The 22,297-nt window shown below is 38.9% G+C and overlaps 2 protein-coding genes across 2 annotated transcripts; one reads left to right on the top strand and one right to left on the bottom strand.

The window, feature by feature from the left end:
* Window positions 1-1,068: 1,068 nt before the first annotated feature.
* Window positions 1,069-14,835, bottom strand: LOC120420245 (zinc finger-containing ubiquitin peptidase 1-like). Its single transcript, XM_039583236.2, has 5 exons — window positions 14,026-14,835; window positions 7,738-9,538; window positions 7,329-7,677; window positions 7,058-7,269; window positions 1,069-1,805 (listed from the first exon to the last, which is right to left on the bottom strand). Exons 2-5 carry the CDS (start codon window positions 9,529-9,531, stop codon window positions 1,761-1,763), a joined length of 2,400 nt encoding a protein of 799 aa, XP_039439170.1. The 5' UTR covers window positions 9,532-9,538; window positions 14,026-14,835; the 3' UTR covers window positions 1,069-1,760.
* A 5,331-nt stretch (window positions 14,836-20,166) lies between these two features.
* LOC120420510 (glutaryl-CoA dehydrogenase, mitochondrial) lies at window positions 20,167-22,059 on the top strand. Its single transcript, XM_039583567.2, has 5 exons — window positions 20,167-20,369; window positions 20,439-20,459; window positions 20,677-21,628; window positions 21,689-21,849; window positions 21,911-22,059. Exons 1-5 carry the CDS (start codon window positions 20,297-20,299, stop codon window positions 21,970-21,972), a joined length of 1,269 nt encoding a protein of 422 aa, XP_039439501.1. The 5' UTR covers window positions 20,167-20,296; the 3' UTR covers window positions 21,973-22,059.
* The last annotated feature ends 238 nt before the right edge of the window (window positions 22,060-22,297 follow it).

Raw genomic sequence — 22,297 nt, 5'->3', positions numbered from 1 at the left:
TTTTTAAAAAAGATTTGTATAGACAATCCAATGCTTCAAAATGATTTCATTCGTCGCAGGGAAGACCCCTTATAGAGATTTGGCTCAATGTCAAAATTATAATTTCAATAATTAATTCTTTTTTAGGGAGAATCGCTCTACATCTACTACTTGCTTCACCAGAAACCCCAAAAACGGCAAGCTGCAGGGCATGAAGCGACAGACGGATTGAGTTCGGTTTTTTGCTAAACCAAGTCAAGTAAAGTCCTCAAACGGAGATGAACCGTACATTTTGAACGTAACTAGATTAAACTCAACCAAATTGAAATTCCCTTTTCGAATCCATTTCACCAAACACACTTAATTGTTTTGTTTCACTTGTTTTTTTTTGTTTTGTTTTGTACCATTGGTTGAAATGTTTCGAATTTTAGTTTATTTATTTTTTGCCTTATTTATGCGTTCCGTTATATACTTATTGAAACAACGTAATCATTGACATTGATCTCTGTCGGTTAGTTCGAAGCCAGGTAATTCGTTTCTTTTTTTTTTAAAGTGTGTATTTTCTTAACTTTGTTTGTTCAATGACGTTACCTTTAGTTTTATTTTTTAGTTCCGTATGCTCTTGTTCACAACTGAAGCTGGATTGTCGTTCATTTTTATTTAAGTTTTTTTTTTTGTGTTGGAGAAACTTGCTTGGAACAATTTCTGCTGGGTAACCACATTTTGTTGAGTTAATACTTTAAGCTATGCTTTCACAATGTCACAGTTAATTCAAAACACAAACGTTAAACAAGTAAGTTGGTAACAGAGAGTCGCGTCGTCGCGACGGTAAATTGCTTTTCAAGCTAGGACGTGCGATTAAACAGTGCCTATAATCGGGTGGTGGGGGGAAAAAGCTGACACAAATTGACTAAAAAAAAGACTTCGCGCGACATTGCCTTGCAATTTCGACAGAAAATATACTTCTAAACCTAATGAACGTACCTAAAAACTAGTTTTCCTTTTGTCCTCGTGGTAACATCTTTAGTAATTATTAGTTGTTTTTTTCTCTCTTTGCTTGTTTCACAATTTTTGTTACTTCAATACTTCTTCGAAGGCGAGCAGTTTATTAGTTTATGTTTTGTGTTTACCTTAAACTTTTTTTTTAGTTTGTTCTATTCGATCATATCGCGTTTATTTTTTGTTTCTTTTTGATTATTGGTTAGTAATGCAATCGACATTCAGTGCTGAGCAAAATGTACCGTTGTTTTTTTTTTACTTTTACTTTTAATTCTTCATCCTAATTCGAGAGCTTGACAGAGAGCGAAAGCTTGGAACTGCTGCTAATAAGGAAGGGAGGGCATGGCATATGAGGTGAGGATTTGTGGTGACTGCAAAACTGATCAATCTAATATCTGTGGTAACTAGCAAGAGAGAATAACTACGTCTTAAGTTCATTGCGGTACTTGCGTTTGCGTTTGTGTGTGTGTATTTTAGAATAAGACTAATTGAGTCAAGTTGTGTTTAGCTTGTGTTGCTTGTATTTTCGGTGTTAGAGTAAGAGGGGGTGAATTTGGTACTTGCGTTTTGTAGGAATAGTTTTTTTTTGTTTTGTTTTGCTGTTTTCACTCTTTGTATGTTAAATTTCGATTACTTCACGCGTCCTCCTTCCTCCTCCCCGATCGTACATTTCTAAATGTTAGCTAATTAATTTTCATCTAGGCTAAGTAAAATCAATAAAGATAAAATTCTCAAATTAGCGTAAATTGAACAAGTATCGTCGTGTAACCGACTGGAGCACGTCAACGGTCGGGCGGGATTCTGTGGGATCGCAAAATTTTACTAGCCTGGAAATATACATTTATAAAACAAAAAAGCCGGAATTACAATATGATCTTTGGTTCAAATAAAAGAAACGATTCAGAGAAAATGTATATCAATTTCAGTCACTCAACTATGTTCAATCCATTACAGTTAGTTTTCAAATAACAAAAAATAAAATTACAACTTGGCTATTTTGAGAACCAACTTTAATCACAAGCAGTCTTACGAAAAATAAAAAAGTGTAAACATTTAAATTACGAGCCATGGTTTCAGCATTTTAAAGAAAAAAGTGTTTTAAAATGCATTATAAACCTGTCCAGTTGTTTTGCCATCATTAGTTTCCAAAATATCTAAGTAATGACAAAACAATTATTTTTTTGCGAAAAATACAATTTTTGCGGTGCTGTTTGTTGGAAATTCATAAAAATTCAAAACATGTTTAAACAATCCCAAACATGTTAAATATGATTATCAATGCAGAAAAATGCATTTAAGATTGTTTTCAGTACATTAGACTTCTATTTGCATGGAAATTTTGAAGTTTATTGGAAAAATATTTTTTTTGCCCCCGGATTTTTCAGACCAATTTTGGGGGGGGGGAGGGGGGGGGGCGATATAAACTTTCAAAAATATTTGTAACGGCCTAACTGCTAAACAAAATATATAATTTCAATATGTTTAAAAAAAATCAAATGAAATGTTTTTTTTTAACTCGTTTTTAACTGGAAAAGAAAAGTGGATAGCAAAGAATTAAAAATAACAGAATTTTCAATTTATTAATAAACATGATTAGAGTAATTATTCTTACAAATATCCACTCATTTTATGCGAAAATTTTTGAGGAGACAAATTCTTTAAATACAGTTGTAAGAACTTAAACAAAAAATTTTTGAATTTTATTTTTCAGCGGTTTCAATAATTTTTCAATACGTAATTTTTTCCATTTTTCATTCAGAGCGGAAACGTTTGGATTTTATTTGATATTAAAAATGTTTCCAATAAATGAAAATCAAGCTTTATCTATAGTTGTTTACTAATACTCAAGCAGGCATTAGACTACGAAAAACAAACCTTCAAACTCGCCCGTTTTGACAGTTTGGCAGTATGTCTGCTGTGTTTGTTTGACTGCATTTGTCTACAGAAACGTCAGTCTGCAGTCTGCATGCATTTTGAGTTGTTTAAGCTTGGTTAACTTTCAAACACGAAAAAAACGAGTTTTTTTTGTCATAGTCTAGTATCTGTTTCAAGGTGACAAACATACAAACAAACTCGCCACAGTTTGCCAAACTCGCAAACAAAGCTGTATGGTGGCTGACATTTCCGCTGTCGGTCCGCAAACTGTCAAAAAGTGCGAGCTTGTTTGTTTGTTATAGTCTAATACCTCCTTCACAATATTTTTAAATGAGTAATACAAAGCAAACATATTTGAGATGACTTAAATTTAACATTTAAAAATATTTACCCCAACAAAAAAACTGCCAAACATGTTTGTTTTTTTTTTTTATAACTGAGCATCTTTATCAAATTAAGCCCTTATTTTTTATGATGGGTTTTGTTTTGTTGATGTTAACACAAACTTAGTAAAAAATAAATCAAAATCATTTGATTCATAAAAAAAATATTAGGAATATCTGTATCAAATGGGTGGGTCTCGTGGCGCAGGGGTAGCGGCTTCGGCTGCCGATCCCGATGATGCTATGAGACGCGGGTTCGATTCCCGCCTTATCCACTGAGCTTCTATCGGATGGTGAAGTAAAACGTCGGTCCCGGTTTCTCCTGTCTCGTCAGAGGCGCTGGAGCAGAAATCCCACGTTAGAGGAAGGCCATGCCCCGGGGGGCGTAGTGCCAATAGTTTCGTTTTTTTTTTTTTTCGTATCAAATGTATGCCATCATAATTATCATAAATTTATTAGGATTGTTAATTTTCGTAAAAGCCTTTTTTCAATTTCAAATAGACTAGAATAATGAAAAAAATCTTACAAGATTTGGATTGAATCAAGTGAAATTTACTTAAAATTGTAGGGGAAAGTGGGGCAAGTCAGTAAGGCTACCAACTCTTGCTGAGCAAAAATCCGTATACTTTACCGATATGACACCATGGTATAACAAAAAATGTCAAGGAATTATTTAGATAAATTTGGAATTTGGGAATTAAAAATATTTTTGTTAAACGTTTAAAAGTTTACGAAATGTCAAGTTTGCTTTTACGAATAATATCGTTGTCAGTGTTTTCACGAAAACATTTCTAGAGTTTTTATTGGAAAGGTCCTATAAATACAAGCACAACACAAGGTTTTCACAAGCTTTAGAAAGCCTTTGGATCTTTTATTTGATAAATATGTTTTGTAAGGAATTTGAAAAGAACAATTATTGACAATCAAGTTTGAACTGAGGAAAACCCGGAAAATTATGCAAGTTATCCCTTTAAAATCAAACTGACAGTTAAATAAAAATGTCTAATTAGCAAAAGCTTTGGCCCAATCAAAAAAGCAATGATTTTTTTTAAAGGTTGTTAAAATTCCGTACAAATCCGTATTATGCGGAAAATTCCGTACAACAATTCCGTCCTGTTTAAAATCCGCGGAGAGGATCGAAAATCCGTACGGTAAGGAAAAAATCCGTACAGTTGGTAGCCTTAGGCAAGTGTAACAAGCTAAGGGAATGCTCGATATAACCAATTAAAAGCGTTAAAAAATCTGTCGGATTTTTTTATAATCATCTTATTCCAAGTCTTGACTAAGACTTTGATAGAACAAGTTTTTAAAAAATCCAGTTTTTTAATGTAAAAATGTTTTGGACTCATTTGAAAGGTCTCTCGATTATCTAACTAACGACAGGTCGCATGTTGGACCCAGACATCATTTTTACTGAAATATCTGAGATCCGGCCTCCAAAAAGTATATAAATAACACTTAAGTGCCAATAACTTTTGATAGGGTTGTCAGATCCTTGATGTTTTAGGCTCATTTGAAAGGTCTTTCGATTATCTAACTAACGATGGGTCGCATGATGGACCCGGACATCATTTTCAATTAAATATCTGAGATCCGGCCTCCAAAAAGTGTATAAATAACACTTAAGTGCTAATAACTTTTGATAGGGTTGTCAGATCTTCAATGTTTTGGGCTCATTGGAAAGGTCTTTTTAATACCTTTCTGAAAATGTATAACATGATAGGGTTTCTTTTCAAAAACCACCTTTTTTACAATCTTCCGGACATACGCCAAAATCGTTTTTTTAGCATAACTTTTGAAGTACTTAACTAAACTTGCTGATTTTAAATAGAGACCTATGGGACCCCAAGACGGATCAAATGAGACTAATACGGTCAAAATCCGTTCATCCAGTCCGGAGATAATCGAGTGACATTTTTTTTGTCCACCCACCTACACACATCCACACAGACATTTGCTCAGAACATGATTCTGAGTCGATAGGTATACGTGAAGGTGGGTCTACGAGGTCGAATTAAGAAGTTCATTTTTCGAGTGATTTTAAAGCCTTTCCTCAGTAAGGTGAGGAAGGCAAAAATCGATTTTAATTTTTTTGATTTTCCGTACGTTCTACTACTTATATGGTAAATAGATTTTGTATGGACATTTTTTTAAACAATTGTTTATCAGTTTTTAAATACTTTTATGTATTTTTTCCCAATAAAATATGTTTTTTGCAGCAATTCGATTTTTTTTACATACTAAAAATCCATATGGTACACTTGCCCCAGCTGAACAAAATTTTTGAAATGCTCTCAACAAAAATAACTAAAAGTTAAATCATACTTTATAATAGGTGCAAGTCATTGGTAGGGACACTACTAATCTAGGAAAAATAGCACTTTGATAAAATGAGCCCTAAAACGAACCCTAAGCCTTATTTTGTACTTTCCAAAAATTATAAGAAAACAAAGGTTTTGAAAAAACCTAATTAAATCTTATGCCTCGTGGCGTTTACGTCGTTTTGGCGGTAATGTGGTAGTAGAATCAGTTAATTGCATTGCTAGCAACAATTCCTCATACTGGAAATAATCAAAATTGTAAAAATTTCGGCCGTACGAGCGATTGTTCCTCTTGCCCCATATGGTCGTCTTGCCCCACCTTCCCCTACAACATATTATAAATTATTTAAGAGTTGGAAAATAATTCTTGAACAGGTATGCTTGGAATTCCCGATTTTTTTACAAAAAAACACAAATTCCCGATTTTTGCAAATTCCTTGTGATCGTTTGCTCGATGATCATTTGAAGAATCTGAGCACAAGCAAAATACGCTTTAATTTTTCGTTTCACAAATCTCCAAACTCTAAAACAGGGGTGCCCAACCTTTTGGCCCTGCGGGCCAGATCTGATTTTTCTAAAGCAGAAGCGGGCCGGAACTAATGTTGGTGAAAGTAAAAAACAGTATACATTATTTTTTTCATAAAATTTATTTTAATAGGTTAATTCAAGTAAATAAATACATATACAAGTGTTGCAAATAAGATTCAAATAATTTGTTTTGAAGAAAGAAATACAAAGATTATTTTCAAAGATGTGTTTATTTGATTTACTTTTAATTTGTTTTGGACAAAATTGTATTGTAATTGTTTTTGTCGATTGAAATTGAATTTTATTCAAGTTTGAAAAATCAACGAGACAAGATAAAATTAATTAAAACGAAATTTGGATTCAAATCTTTTCTAGGAAAAAATATTTTTTGCGTTGTTGTGCACCTTTATTTAAATATTTTACAAAACATTTCAAATTTTTTTTAAAGGCATGAAATTTAAAAAAGAAATTAGAATTCAGTGTCTTTTGCAATCTTTTTGCATATTTTTCAAGTTTAATAATTAATCTGATAACATCAATATTGAAATGATAAGAATTAAATTCAAACATAAATAATGTTTAGATGTGAAATAAAATTATTTCAAAAAATACAAAGGCATAATCCTAACAAACGTTGAATTTGCAACATTCTATGTCAAAAGCAAAATAAACAAATAAATGTTTTGTTATAATATCTGAAAAATTGATCTCAAGATATTTTTTTATTTAGACACTCAATTTATGTATTGAATATTTTTTGAAGGGTCATAGAACTATTTTGAAAAGCCGTCGCGGGCCGGATGAAATGGCTTCACGGGCCGGATCCGACATAGACTAATAATAAGTCTATGATCTATCTTTGCTTAGTAGATGTCCAAAATATGAACATCTCCCCTAAATATTAAAACTAAATAAATAAATAATGTTTTTTCTTGTAAATTATCAAATAAATAATAAAAAATGCCCACTCACCTGATACTGCTCCTCGGTTTCGATGAGCCCCTTCACCGCCACCACCTGGTACTGCGGCGCCCTCATGGCAGCGGAATTTTTCCGTATCAACCGCAGCGAGTCCTGCGAGGACCCGAGCGCCGCAACCTGGCGCGGCCCGTGGCTCGGATCGAGCACCAGCAGCGACAGCCCAGAGGTGCGCTGCTCGATGCCGATGATGGTGCGGGAGTGACCTACAAAACGCGGGAAAGTTTAATACGCTTCAATCGCTGAGAAGTTACCTACAACCTACCCTGATGCTGCAGGTACAGCGGTGGCGTGTGGATTCGCGGTTCCTCAAAGTATCGCAGCACCCAGTTGAACAGCTCCGGGTGGCGTCCGTCCGGGGAGGTTGGCCGGTGAAAGTCCACCAGCTCACAGCGGATCCGCAGCCAGGACAGCACGGTGACGATTTCGGTGGCGCCGATCCATTTGCGCGTGTTGTACAGCTTGCAGCCCAGCTGCTCCGAACCCTGAACGTCGAAGCCCTGTGCCCAGGCGGCCTCAACCATCCGCTGCAGCCTTGAAATACTTGGCATCGCCGTTCGGGCTGGACCGTGCGATCCCCACGCCGAGTAGAGAGCTTCGTTGTAGGCGGTGTTCTGAGGGAGGGGAAGAAATTGTTAGAAATATCAGTGCGAACCAGGAGGCGAAGGTCTTACCTGTAACAGTGACGACAGCATCATCTGCAAGTTCCGGTAGCCACAACCCCAGCCCTTGTCGCCGTAGCTGGACGCGTAATGATCAACGCTCGAGCAGACGTACGTTTTCAGCACGTTCGGCGAGGACGCGGAAAGGGCTAGTACCCGCGGCGAAACCGACTTGGTGCAGGACGATCCATCGTCAACGCCGTGGGACTCGGCCGCCCTCAGGCCAACCTGCCGTTCGTAGTAATCGGCGACGCTCATTTCCCCGGCATAAACGGCTCGTTGCATTGCCGCAGCAGACTGTTCCCGGAAGTTGCCCTGGTCATCCATTCCATACTGAGCCCTCAGCATCTCAAACTCTCGCTGCTCCCGCAACTTCTGAGCTTGCTTTTCCAAATCAGGTTGATCTACACCGGCTGCACTCGGGTTCTGCGGACTCTTGCTAAAGTGCTTCTCGATGTGGATCTCCATTTCGGCAGTTTTCATGTTATCGAAGGAAATGCCGCAAACCGGACACAAACTCCCGGTCAGGCAACCGTTGACTGTGGCAGCTGCGGCCGATGGCGTTCCACCGCCGTTTGGCTGTCGATCCGCTTTGGCCGGACTCAGGATGTCGCGGTGTTCGATGTTGACGTGCAATTCCAGGTCGGAACCAGACTCGAAGGTTCGCGCGCAAATGGGACATTGCAGGGCGCTAAGCGTGTCCACGTGGGAATGACCACTGGCTCCGTCGCCGTTGTTTATGCTTGGACTCAGCGGGTCAAAGTGCGATCGGTTTATATGCTCCTCGAGGACGCTCGGGTTTTCGGTCGTGTAAGGACACAGCAGACACTGCAACGGACTAGGTTTGGTAGTGGTTGTGGTAATCGGTTTGTGTGATTTCAGCTTAAGTCCCAGCTGAGACCGCAGTGGAGATCCTTGCCCACCGGCACCGGTAGTCACAGTCGTCCCATTGCTACTGGTGCCACTTCCGCTAGCAACGACGCCACTCGTACAACCGGCGCCACCTCCGTTCATCACCACCTCTTTGCTAGCACCGTTCGTCATGCCCATATCACAGCTTTTGTTGTTGCTTGTACTACTCGTAGTTGTCGACGTTATCGTCACCTCAGGACACTGCTTACTTCCGCTCGGAAACAGTCCACCGCCATTACTGCTACTGGTACTTCCGCTGCTCATACTCATCATGCCTGCCCCGTTGTAGAAACCATTTGTCTGATTCCCACCTCCGACGCTGGACCGGCTGCTACTCATGCTCGTGCTCATCGAAGAACTTATCTTATGATTGCTGGAACTGGCCGCGCCATTAAAATGGTACAACGTCGTCGAGTTCCCACCGTTGCTCGCAACCTTCCCGTTCACGTTTGAAACCGGTGTCAGCAGCTCGGACGTAATCGAAGGCGATAACCCGCGACAGTCCGAAATCGAGTCCGAATCCCCGTCGACACTGGGCGTCTGATCGTCGATAAAACTCATCAGCTCGTTCTCCGGTGTCAGATAGTCCAGATGGGCCTGATTTACGTGCAGCAGCAGTTCGGCCGCCGGAACGCCACTCAGTCCACAAAACGGACACTGGGCACAGCCTTCGACATGGCACTGGCGTGTGTGATCTCGCATTGCGTCGTCCGACAGCCCGGACATGCCGCAAATCTCGCACGAGTGCTCCTGCAGATGGATTCCGTTGGACGCCACCACCATCGGCGGAGGTGGCGGGGGACCCATCGCGCTGGCACCGGACGCTGATGCCGAGTCTTTGGTGTTTGTATTGCCTGAACTACTTCCATCCTTGCCGTTTGTGTGGTGCGACATGTTGTTCCTGCAAAAGGAGAACGTAAAGTTGGAACATGAGTTATCTAGGTTACTTAAGCAAAGTTATATCAGCTATTCTTAAATCAGGGTGACCATCAGGTGTCATTTTTAAATTCCGGGGTTTCTCCCGGTTTTAGGCCGAGACGTTTTACCATCAAATTATAATGTTTTTTAATCAGGCTTATTTAATACAGGTAAAAACGAAAATACTTGAAAGGCAATCACGCTTGCAACTACCTACACCACCGACCCCGGGCAATGATACATGTATATTTTATTAAATAATATTTTAATTTCTCAGGATTGCTTTCTGCAGGCCAAGGATTGATACCTAAGAGCATGCAATGGCACTGACCTTGTTGCGTGCTCTTCGGTTGACGTCCACGTAAGGAACATCCTGGAAGGAGCGCAACTAACTACATCCGTAGTTCTGTTAGATCATCCGAATTATCTTGATCAGAACAGTATAGCTCTGGTTCCTTGCGAGTGTCCTATTTTCTTACCTCCACGTTGGCTTGGTTTTCATGATGACCTAGCTGGTGGCCTGTGGAAACGGATCGTAAACCTTTGACCACCGCGGGTCAGAGTCGAGACGGCTAAAAGAAAGGGGCGCGACAATGTGGGAATGGGAAGTAATTTGTGATTGTAGACGGTATTGTTTTGATTCGCAGTATGTTGAGTCAACTGCTGTGGATGTACCTGAAACATCGCACAACGGGGTTTCTCTTCTCTTCATTCTCAGCTACCACCTATCTCCTATTTTTATTTTGCTCTACTGATTCTCAATTCTTCACTGATTCTTCTATTTAATATCCATCATTTGATTTTGATTTTACTAACTTTTGATTCTCTTATCTCTCAAAGCTTTTCCACTCTTTTTTACCAATTGATACTGATTTGAATAATTCTTTATCTGTCCTATAAATTATCATTACTATAATCTAAGCTTGTATTGTATCTCTATTTATTAACTATTGTCTAATTTTACATCTAATACATGTAGCTTCTTATTTTTATTCATTAAAATATGCTCATCATTCTCTTACTATTGATTCTTGATTTTTATAAATTCTCTTTTACTGTCTATTGTTTTCAATCTTCACACTTTTTTTCAAACAAGTGAGGTTTGAGCTCTTACTCAATTTATGGAATGGTTAAAGGATTAACACAAATATTACTATTGTATTTTTGGTAAACTTTTATAACATGCTTAGGACCAAAAATTGTAACACAACACCGCGACAAAAGAAATAGCAACATATAAACACGACTCAACACTAGGAAAGATTTCAGGAGAAAAACAACACCCAGTAAAATAACAATTAGTTTTTGAATTCAAACTAAAAATATAACAGTTTTTGCTTTAATGAAAGTTGATAGGCACACTATAAATGGTTAGGCGCTTATACTTACATCAAACCCTACGTAATGTACCACCCCCGGCCGAGTTAAAATGCGTAACCGGAAAAGAAGGTGTGCATGCCTGGCACGAACACTCAAAGCGTGTTCTAGCGTGCTGCTCGTACTGACTCAGAGCAAGGGTGAGATGTAGGTGTAAGGGCAGTGCGTGTTCGTCGGGAACCTGGTGCATAAGATCGGTCAAGGCCCGTTCTTACACTGAAAATTGCGAATTGCGAATTCTCAGGATTGCTTTCCAAAGGTCACAAACAATAATTTGTAAACGAAGTCGTTTTTGATCGGTTTCTAATCCTGAGCCCTAATTTCCATAAAGATTGGAATTTTTATCTCAATGCTCTTCAACTTTTGCAAACTAAGCATTTTGATGTGTGTTTCTTTCCAATAAATTATAGTCCCCTTGAAAAAGGCTCAAACCCCGAGCCGAAACGTCGGACATTTTCAAACAACAAATCGTTTGATCTTTGTTTATTTGACGGAGAAAGCCAAACAAATCATCAAAGTCGGGACAATTCGAAAATCGATTTTTTTTTATTTTAAATAAATAATACATGTACTGCAAATGAACAAATTGTAACATGATTATTCACTAATAAAACCGAATTGAATTGAATTGAAAATAAATAATACAACCTCAAAGTTTTAAATTTGAAAAAAATACATTGTTTTTACATGTATACAAAACTTGTTAAAGTTTTTATCCCTCTCTTTGAAAAAAAAAACTCAGATAGATTCAAGATGAGCGATTCCTCCAAAATACAGCAATTTCTTAGATTTTCTTTTGTATTTGAATTGCGTAAATTTGGTTAGTATCTACCTAGGTACTTTTTGCAGCCATCCAAGCCATTTTTTAAGTTCGTCCAAACAAGCATACATACAATTTTGACAGCTGTCTGATTCAATTTTGTATCTTTGGCATAATTGTGATAATTGTAGGTATTTTGTTGCATTTTGTTTTCATCTGGACCTTTTTTTATAAGGGATTCTAGTCGAAAATTTACTAACACATTCACACACAAATTTACACCACTGTGTACCACAGGACAGGTATCTAAGAAACTAATTGTCAGATTTTTAAAGACTCAGAGAGAAAATTGTAGGAAAATTTCTCAGCTTTTCAAAAATATTAATAATGTCAGGATTGCTTTCCTCAAAAAATATTTTTAAGATGCAAAAAAAAAGAACTCGAAAATTTATACCTAGAAGTACCTAAAGCTATAGCTACTTTTAGGTACAGTCCAGACTCGATTATCCGAAGTTCAATTATCCGAAGGTTTGTATGGGACTTCGGATAATCGAATCACGAAAATAAAATATTTTTGTATTTTTCATTTTCTTACTTTTAACATCGAATTCGAGTTCTGCGACCCCATTTTAGTCAAATTTGTATGGTTGATCGCCTATTAAATTTAAAAAAAAATGCATTTTTTATATTCCATCAACGCCATTTTGACCATCTTCGATTAAAAAATTCTAAATAACTAATCCATTTTTTTGTGATTCGATTATACGATGTGAAATTTTCCCAAGGTCTTCGAATAACCGAATCTGGACTGTAGACATTTTCCATTTGTTTTCGTTTTTTGCATTTAAAAAAACGGTACATATTATAAAAAAAATGATTTTTTTTCAAAACTTCTTAGTTTCTAAGTCAGATTTTGCACCATCACGCACTAAGGCTCAGAAGATATCTTTTAATGTTCCTCTAAACATATAAAAAAAAATATGTATTTTGGGACTTTTAACATTTAGTGATAAAAAGTTAAATAAAAACATCAGATTTTGTTCCGCGTACCTATTTTTCCGAAAAGTCCAACTTTGCCGAATCGATCAGAAAATTCCTTCTCAAGATACAGAATTTCATACAAAATTGTAGGGAACCTTGTTTAGAAAAACGAATAATTCAAAATTGCTTATTTTGTCATAGACATTTTGCATGGACAATTTTTTATCCAAATCAAAAAATGAAAATTAAGCAATCGCGAAAAAAAAGTTTAATAAATTTGATATGATTTTTTTTATTCAGCTCAACTTAACCATTTTGAAGAAATTATATCAGATTAGGTGGATTCCATACATGCAAAAGAGTAATCAAAAATAAAAATCTAATAATCAAACGAGCAATCAATTTCTGTAATTCTGTAATTCTGTAATTTCGGAAATAATCAAACGAGCAATCAATTTACCAATTAAAGAAACCACTTCACTAATGTGTGCACCTCATCCCCTCTCGTATTCCCCATAATCCCTTTGCCTACACGTATCCTGTAACCGATAGCCCCCCCCACACTCCTTGCTCTAGCATTCCAAACACCCAGCGCACAGGACATCACATCGCATCGCGTCGCCGTTTTGTGGTCGTCGTCGTCGACGGTCGCCGCGCCGAGAGGAACAACTTCAAAGTCGGAGTGTGTGTGTGTGTGTGTGTGTATTGATTTATGCTCATGCTACCGAGCCTGCTTCTATATTGCTTCCCCACTTATGAAGCGAACTCTGCGTTCTTCCATAGAGTAGATTTCAAGCGACTAGTATGATGGGAAACCACCGAAACTATCCTTTCCATATCACATCACAACGACGGCGATAACAGCACCGACCCCGAGTGGGCAAGACAATCGCAACAAATTGTTTGGAAAAAATAATAATTGCGGTTCTCCGCGCTGGCTAAGGCCTCCCCCACACAAACACTCTGGAAGGACTCTTGCTTTTTTCGACATTCACGAAATTATGATTTTTGCCATGCGAGCTCTCCCCCGTGCAATGTATGTGGAAAATTATTACCGATTAGAAGTGAAATGATGATGGCAGAGAGAAGGAACGAGAGAGCGAACGAACGAAGGGAAAGAAGCCAGAACCTTCACCGAAAAGCTGACCTCGATTGTCTTACGCCAAACAACAAACGCACATTTTTATCGATTAAATGATCTAATATCGGGGAGGCGCTTCGACAGCGACAGCGACGGCCCGTTTTCGACGGCCTCGCGAACCACGGGGAACCACTTTTCTGTGGTTCGATTTTTCCTCGCACTGAAACAAGAACAGCGCGGATGAAAAAAAAAGTCAATAATGTGTCCTTACCTCTGCTGGCGATTTTGCTGCAGCGGCGGCGACGGCAGGATACCCACTGCTGACCGCAGTGGAGGGACCCAGGGGGGAGGGGGCGACGATTTTTTCGTCGTTCCTTAGCAGTAGCAGAAGCAGCACCTGGCCAAAGCCATCTGTACTACGCGGTGGTGTACCTCTGGTTCAATTCCACCAATTGACGAGCGATTATCCTATCGTGTATCCTGAATCTTCCTGGAGAACCCCCGTCCAGTTCAAGGAACTCTTCTTATATCACAACACACATGCACAACTATAGGTATTATTGACCCGTGGGGTCGGTAGTGGTGGCACGGAATCGACCTTCTTTCTTCTCTGCACTTTGTGTAATCCAAGTTGATCCTGATTCCTGACGGACTTCCTGATGCGAGCCTTGCCACTATCCGCTCACCAGCCACATCGATCCGACCAATTCCCAGAACCAAGAAGGAATAAAATTTCTAAATTGTGTCCTTCCTAACGCGGCGGTCCTCGAACATCCTTCGGAACGGTTGCGTTCGCCAGCGCCGAGTAGATAGAACTGAAACCCTGTGCTCAACTTCCTCGATGTCCAGAGCAGTGTCCGCGGCTCTCCCAGGAGAGTTTCTCACTGTGTCACACACGCTCTCGCACACGTGTGCCGTGTATAATTATGAATGAAAGTCGTTCCGTCCCGTGTGTCCAGCTGGCGCGCGCTCCGTCGATTCGCGAGTTATGTCAGAATTATTGCTCCGGAGTTATGTAAGGGTTTGACGTTTTGTGTTTGTGTCTTCCTTTTCTTGTGCAGATCTCGCTCTCACAGCAGGCGCGCGAGCTGCTGCCAAGATCTGAAATGGACAAAGGAAAAGTAGGCAAGGCGAAGCAAAGATTTGACAAACAAACAGCACGCGCAAAAAGGATGGTTACGCGTAACGGGACAGCAGCTGGGGCGCGAACCGCGAACTCTGCTGGGTTATCAACTACAGTGATGGTCGAACGAAAGTAAGCGACATTGTTTAGTCCAACTCAACCCCCGGTGGTTGGTCACTTTTTCGTTTGACACTTTTTTAGTTTGTACCCCGTTGGTTGGTCAAAGTTAAACTAAAAAGTGACGAACTGTCACTTTAAACACGGCGCTCACGCACACTATCAAAACAAACGTTTGGTAGTGTGTGTGAACTCCGTGTAAAAGGGGTGTCAAACTAAAAAGTGACCCCGTTCGTTTGACAACAGTTGGTGTCAAACCATCGGGGTTTGAGTGTAAAGTTGAATATTACTGGATGTTAGAACACTCTTTCAACAGAGATTATAAAACATCTAATGAGGAATGAAGTTATTAGATGAAAAAAAACGTGTTATTGCGTAAAAGAGGTTTTGGGTGACTCACCACACATAACCTTTTTGATTGCTTTGCTTTTCTTTATAAAACTGTAATAATAGCAAAAATATAAGCATTACATATTAATTTAAAAGTCATTATGACCATGTCAATAAACTGAGCCTCAAACTTACTTTGCACTTAGAAACATTCCACCTCGGGATTCGAATTCATGACAGTTGGATAAAGAAACTTGTTGACTACCATCTGATTCAGACAGACAAAAATTTTAAATCGGAAGAATAAGGCGGTTGCAAATATTTTTCAAAGCTTTTGTTATTTAAGTGCAATCAGCTGAAATCCATTTTAAATGCATTCCTCTGCGTTTAGAATCATTTTGAGCATGCTCGGGTTTATTCAAAAATAATTTGAATTGTAGTGAACTTTCGATAAACAACAAAAAGTGTTTTTCGCAAAAATGTATTTTTTTCGTCGAATCTTACATATTTTGAAAATTATGATTGCAAATCTAAGTGTGATTTTCTGACATTTCCAACATTTTTTTCATTGAAATGTTGAATATTCTGGCTTGTATTTTCAATTTTCAATTTTCATATTTCTTTTAATTGGTATTTGCCTTCCCTCGACCATGGCCAGAGTTGAGGGACAAAGTCTTTTTTAAATATTTGCATCGTCCTTATTGTTGGAAAATTTTTTTTAACCATTTTTCATGAGTGTAACAATTTAAAGATAAAATTATGCTGTAGCATAAATTGTTTTGATTTTACGTTTTCATTTTCAAAATATAGACAATACTTAAAATTTAAATGAAAACACAAGTACATTCAACTAAATACATTTTTTCAAATACCCAAAACAATTATATCTACAAAACTGATGGAAAACTGTCATTTTCCGTTTTCTATTACTTTTAAATAACGAAAATGTCTTTAAAAAAACAGAAATGTAAAAAAAAAACTTCAAGTAATAGATATATTTTTTAGTCATTTACATTTAAATAACGTAATCTATATACAGTAGTTGTTCGGTAACTGGGAGTTGTTTAACTGGGCTGCTTTTTAACTGGGCGCTCGATAACTGGGCCGTAGCCCAGTTCAAAAGTAGACAAACGTCAAAAAACCAAAACAAACCGAAATCACCGAGGGGTTAATGGATGCAAAAATCATGGTCAACAAATAAAAAAACTTTTTTCAAACTTTTATGTAATTTCAAGTCACAATTAAAGAAATATGAAAAGTAATCATTGTAAACAAATTTGCGTAACTTTTATTTTTATATTTCATCAAATTAATATTATGCATCGGTAGTCCCCTCGTTATTTTTCGTTCAGCCCAGTTAGCGAACAGCTTTCGATGACTGGGCTACGTTCTCAGCCCAGTTACCGAACAACTATACTGTATATAAAAAATTTCGATGGTTTTGTTCGAACGCGAATCAATTCAACACGGAATGTCGGATCGAGGTGCTCTTTGTTGCGTTGGGTTCGTATAAGTCCAAGGAAGGTTCTTACGCCAAAAAGTAACAACTTTGGCCACTCTGGAACCGATTCCGGGAAATCTGCAGATTGTATGGGAAAAATTACGTAAAATCAAATTTTGATCACAGGAGGCTGAATAAGCAAAAAAGTTAAAAACGTCAACAAACGAAAAAAAGGCAGAACAAAGTTTGTCGGGTAAGGCTTGTTTCATTATATAAATAACCAATTCAATACACATGGCCCGCAAGCTCATTTGAGCTTCAAAATTGGCACGGCATCCAAAAACTTTGAGCACCCCTGATTTATAGTGTGCCTATCAACTTTCATTAAAACAAAAACTGTTTTATTTTTAGTTTGAGTTCAAAAACTAGTTGTTATTTTACTGTGTATTGTTTTCTCCTGAAATTTTTCTTAGTGTTGAGTCGTGGTTATATGTTCCTATTTCTTTTGTCGCGGTGTTTTGTTACAATTTTTGGTTTGGTTGTTATAAAAGTTTACCAAAAGTACAATCGACGATCGTCGGTACAATAGTAATATTTGTGTTAATCCTTTAACCATTCCATAAATTGAGTAAGGGCTCAAACCTCACTTGTTTGAAAAAAAGGGTGAAGATTGAAAACAATAGACAGTAAAAGAGAATATATTTTATAAAAAATCAAGAATCAATAGTAAGAGAATGATGATTGTATTTTAAAGAATAAAAATGAGAAGCTGGGTGTATTAGATGTAAAATTAGACAATAGTTAATAAATAGATAAAAAAAAAAACAAGCTTAGATTATAGTAATGATAATTAATAGGACAGATAAAGAATTATTCAAATAAATAAATTCGCAATAAAATCAAAAAAGATTAGGCAAATGATAAATAGACTTGATATTACTAGTACATTAAGGAAAGGTATATTTTTAAGGAAAAAACAAAGTTTGTTACAGCAGTATCAATTGGTAAAAAAAGTGGAAAAGCTTTGAGAGATAAGAGATTCAAAGTTAGTAAAATCAAAATCAAATGATTGATATTAAATAGAAGAATCAGTGAAGAAGTGAGAATCAATAGAGCAAAATAAAAATAGGAGATAGGTGGTAGCTGAGAATGAAGAGAAGAGAAACCCCGTTGTGCGATGTTTCAGGTACATCCACAGCAGTTGACTCAACATACTGCGAATCAAAACAATACCGTCTACAATCACAAATTACTTCCCTTTCCCACATTGTCGCGCCCCTTTCTTTCAGCCGTCTCGACTCTGACCCTCGCTGGTCAAAGGTTTACGAGTCGTTTCCACAGGCCACCAGCTAGGTTACACCTTGTCATCATGATGACTAAACCAAGCCAACGTGGAGGTAAGAAAATAGGACACTTGCAAGGAACCAGAGCTATACTGTTCTGATCAAGATAATTCGGATGATCTAACAGAACTACGGATGTAGTTAGTTGCGCTCCTTCCAGGATGTTCCTTACCTGGACGTTAACCAAAGAGCACGCAACAAGATCAGTGCCATTGCATGCTCTTAGATATCAATCCTTGGCCTGCCATTACTTTACGCTAGCCATAATCGTTAAAATTGGCCTCTACTTTTATTTATTAGTTTTTCATTAACATTTTTGTTGTTTTAAGTTAGATGTTTTAAATTATATAAACCTAAATTAATTTAAAAAATCTTTTGATTCATAATGAAATATGTATTAGACCGATTCTTAGCGAAGCTACCCCAAAATGTCACATTTTTCAATTTTCAATGTGATTTTTAATATGAAAGATTTCATTTTTATTATGATCCAACAATTGCAATGTGCTTTAAATGCGTTTTCTTACCTCAAAAGCCAAAAATATTGACCAAATATGGTCTGCAAGCCATTAAATGGGAGAGGAGTTTTTTCATAAATCTGCTCCTTTCGTTGTCCCGTCACGAAAAGAAATGGCTGGCAAAAAATCAAATTTCAACCAATTCTTTCAGTTCAAGGAGCAAAAGATTCGTTTTTTAATTTGTGATAATGTGTAGAAGAGCAAAAGTTTTTAAATATCAAACTGGCAAAACTGTAGCGATTTTTGTAGTGTGCCTTTTAAAAGTCCAGTTTTACGATGTTGTCCCGTCACGCTACATTTTAATTTTGGGGGAAGCACAGGTACTATATGCATGATATTTCTTTGTAGGAAAATCAATTATCTTTCCAAATATGTAATAACATTGGGGGGTTTCTTCTTTTATTTTGCCACTACAGCCAAAACGCTGATTTTTTTTTAAAAGGAGCCGAAGAATCGGTCATTATAGAAATCTGTATCAAATGCATCCAATATTTATTAGGATTTTTAATGTCTAAAATAGTCTTTTTCTATTTCGAAGGTTATTTTGTAACTTTTTTCCTTCAGTAGATTCACTCGATTCATTAAGCACCCGCAAACTCTGTTCCCAACTTTGAATTAATCAGCTGTTGAAAGGTATAGTCAACATCTCAGCTTAGGATAGTAACTACACAGAAGTAATGCTTTAACCCAGATTTTATTTTCAAAAATCCATATATCCGAATCCTGTTCACCATTTTTACATATGTTACGTAAAATTGTCCGAGAAATCTGTTAAAAATGATTTCAGACAAAGGCTATTTGGTCCCGAGAGCTTCAAAACCGCATTTCAAGTTTTCATACGACCTTTTCAGATAATAGGCTAGATTTTTTAAACTTTTTCCTAAAAATACTATCTAATAGTCTTTCACTTGCGACGATGGAACAGCAAAAATGGGTTGAAATGGCGCAAAGTCATGATTTTTTTTTTAAATTTAGTTTTTGAGAAAATGTACAAAAATAGCAATTTTTTTGGCGTAGGTCGCCCTAATGGCCAAACAAAACAAAATACTGGTCTAATTAAGTCGGGCAAGGAACTTCAACAAATTTTTGAGCCCGATCAAAGAACTTTTTTTTCGAATCATGCTGTTTTAGTGGAGAATTGTGTATAAATATCTACGGATATTATAAAGCTAATAGTAAAAATTACATAATTTTCTGTACAAATACAACTTTTTACAAAGTTTTCGAGGTTAAAAATTTATGTCAAAGCAAATCTATTGAAAAGCAAACATTTTCAATGAAAAATAGTAATAAAGAATAAAGATAATCCCGTTACACTCCACACCTTTGCATGCAACTTTAAATCACCCCACATTGTACGCTCAACAGCTGTTTGTGTGGCTACGCGCAAACCAAACGCACACTTGCACTGTTATCAGCCGCACCAACCCAGCATATGGAAAAACACTACGAACGCAACCACCCAGCAGGCATCACACCAATACCAAGCCCGCCATGCGCGTTCATTCAAGTTAAAAATTAAAGAGACTCTCCCATCTGCTCAGCCAGGCAGGCAGTGAGCGATTGAAAGTGAAACCGACTGGTTTGGTGTGCTGTTTCTGCGTGCGAGAGTATCTTGCGCAGCCAGGTTGTGCAATTTCTGTAGAAGCTATTTAAATTTATTACGCGTAATGGCACTGCGAGCGCTAACCGGTCGGATTGGATCCTTGCGCGGAGTCTTGAATGGTGGAAACGTTACCCGAGGTACTTGAAAGTTGGTCATTGAATTGCAATCAAAGGTTTAAGCTTAATCCCTTTTTTTCTACCTTGCAGCATTCGCATCAACCAGCCAACGTGAGTATCAATTTGGAACGAGCCTCTTGCTGCTAGGTGTAGCAGCGCTTTCAGGCTTATCATTTGCGCAGAGAGCAATCATCGTGTTGTTCGCGGCCACTATTCACATCCCTCCCCTCGATAAGATTGTGGGCCCTCACTTGACGTGTTTGCTGACTTGTCAACAAGATACTATTCTCGCGGTTTGGAGATTTAAAGTCTATTCTTCACTTTTTAGCCGAATTCAGCTGGGAGGATCCGCTGAACCTGGAGTCACAGCTCAAGGAGGATGAGATCGCCATTCGGGACTCGTTCCGGGTTTACTGCGAGGACAAGCTGCTGTCGCGGGTGATCCACGCTAATCGCGATGAGGTGTTTCACAAGGAGATCATGAAGGAGCTGGGTTCGTTTGGGGTGCTGGGTTGCACGATCAAGGGTTACGAGTGTGCCGGCGTCAGCAACGTGGCGTATGGACTGCTAACGCGCGAGGTTGAGCGTATAGATAGCGGGTACAGATCGGCGTTCAGCGTTCAGAGCTCACTGTGCATGGGCGCGATCTACGACTATGGCAGCGAGGCGCAGAAGCAAAAGTATCTGCCGAAGATGGCCCGCGGGGAGTTGATCGGGTGCTTCGGACTGACCGAACCCAACCACGGTAGCGATCCGTCGTCGATGGAGACGCGGGCCGTTCACGATCCGAAGACGAAGACCTACGTGCTGTCCGGAAGCAAGACGTGGATCACCAACTCGCCGGTGGCGGACGTTTGCATCGTGTGGGGCAAGACCGAGGACGGCAAGGTTCGGGGATTCATCGTTGACCGGTCCGAGAGTTCGCAGGGACTGTCGACGCCAAAGATCCAGGGCAAATTTTCGCTGCGAGCGTCCGACACCGGCATGATTCTGATGGACGAAGTGCGCATCCCCGAGGACAACATTCTGCCGAACGTTTCCGGTATGCGGGGCCCGTTCGGATGTCTGAACAACGCGCGCTACGGTATCGCTTGGGGTGCCCTAGGTGCCGCAGAGTCCTGCCTGAAGATCGCCCGTGGCTACACGCTGGACCGAAAGCAGTTCAAGCGACCGCTGGCCGCCAACCAGATCATGCAGAAGAAGATGGCCGACATGCTGACGGAGATCAGTCTGGGACTGGCGGCGTGCCTGCACGTGGGACGACTCAAGGACCAGAAGATGTGAGTATTCTCCCCTCGCCAAAGTAGTACGTAGTAGTGACATTGAACCCCATTCGACAGCCACACGCCGGAGATGATCTCGATGCTGAAGCGTAACAACGCCGGGAAGGCGCTGGAGATTGCACGGGTGGCGCGTGACATGCTCGGTGGTAACGGGATTTCCGACGAGTACCACATCATCCGCCACGTGATGAACCTGGAGGCGGTGAACACGTATGAGGGTGAGTCTTGTCGGTTGAGTTGTAGCGGAACTTGCGCTTGATTTTAACTTGTTTCTTGCAGGAACGCACGACATTCATGCTCTGATTTTGGGACGTGCCATCACGGGTATTGCAGCATTCTAAACTTATCCGTACTACTTCAAACCGTCGTACTAACGCGCATTTAATTTTACGCATTTGACCAATACAACGATGAACCAGTGAAATCTATTCTAGATCTTTGACTTAAAGCTTATCACTCTTATTCCATTGATCATTGTAGTACGTTAGCTTTGCAGGAACTCTTGCACTCGGATTCCACTCCAGCACGTTGTCGGCTGATTTAGATCTCCGCTTGCTCTTCCGGAAACCACTTTGCAATATATTAAGTTTCGACATGTTCTTGACACGCACCAAACCTCACTTTCGTAGAGCAACACCAATTTGACGTTCGAGTTGAAGATCCGTA

This window comes from Culex pipiens, chromosome 2 (assembly GCF_016801865.2).
Source record: "Culex pipiens pallens isolate TS chromosome 2, TS_CPP_V2, whole genome shotgun sequence".
NCBI lineage: Eukaryota > Metazoa > Arthropoda > Insecta > Diptera > Culicidae > Culex > Culex pipiens.
Note: the sequence above shows the minus strand (reverse complement) of the source record. Positions and strands in the feature narration are given on the sequence as shown.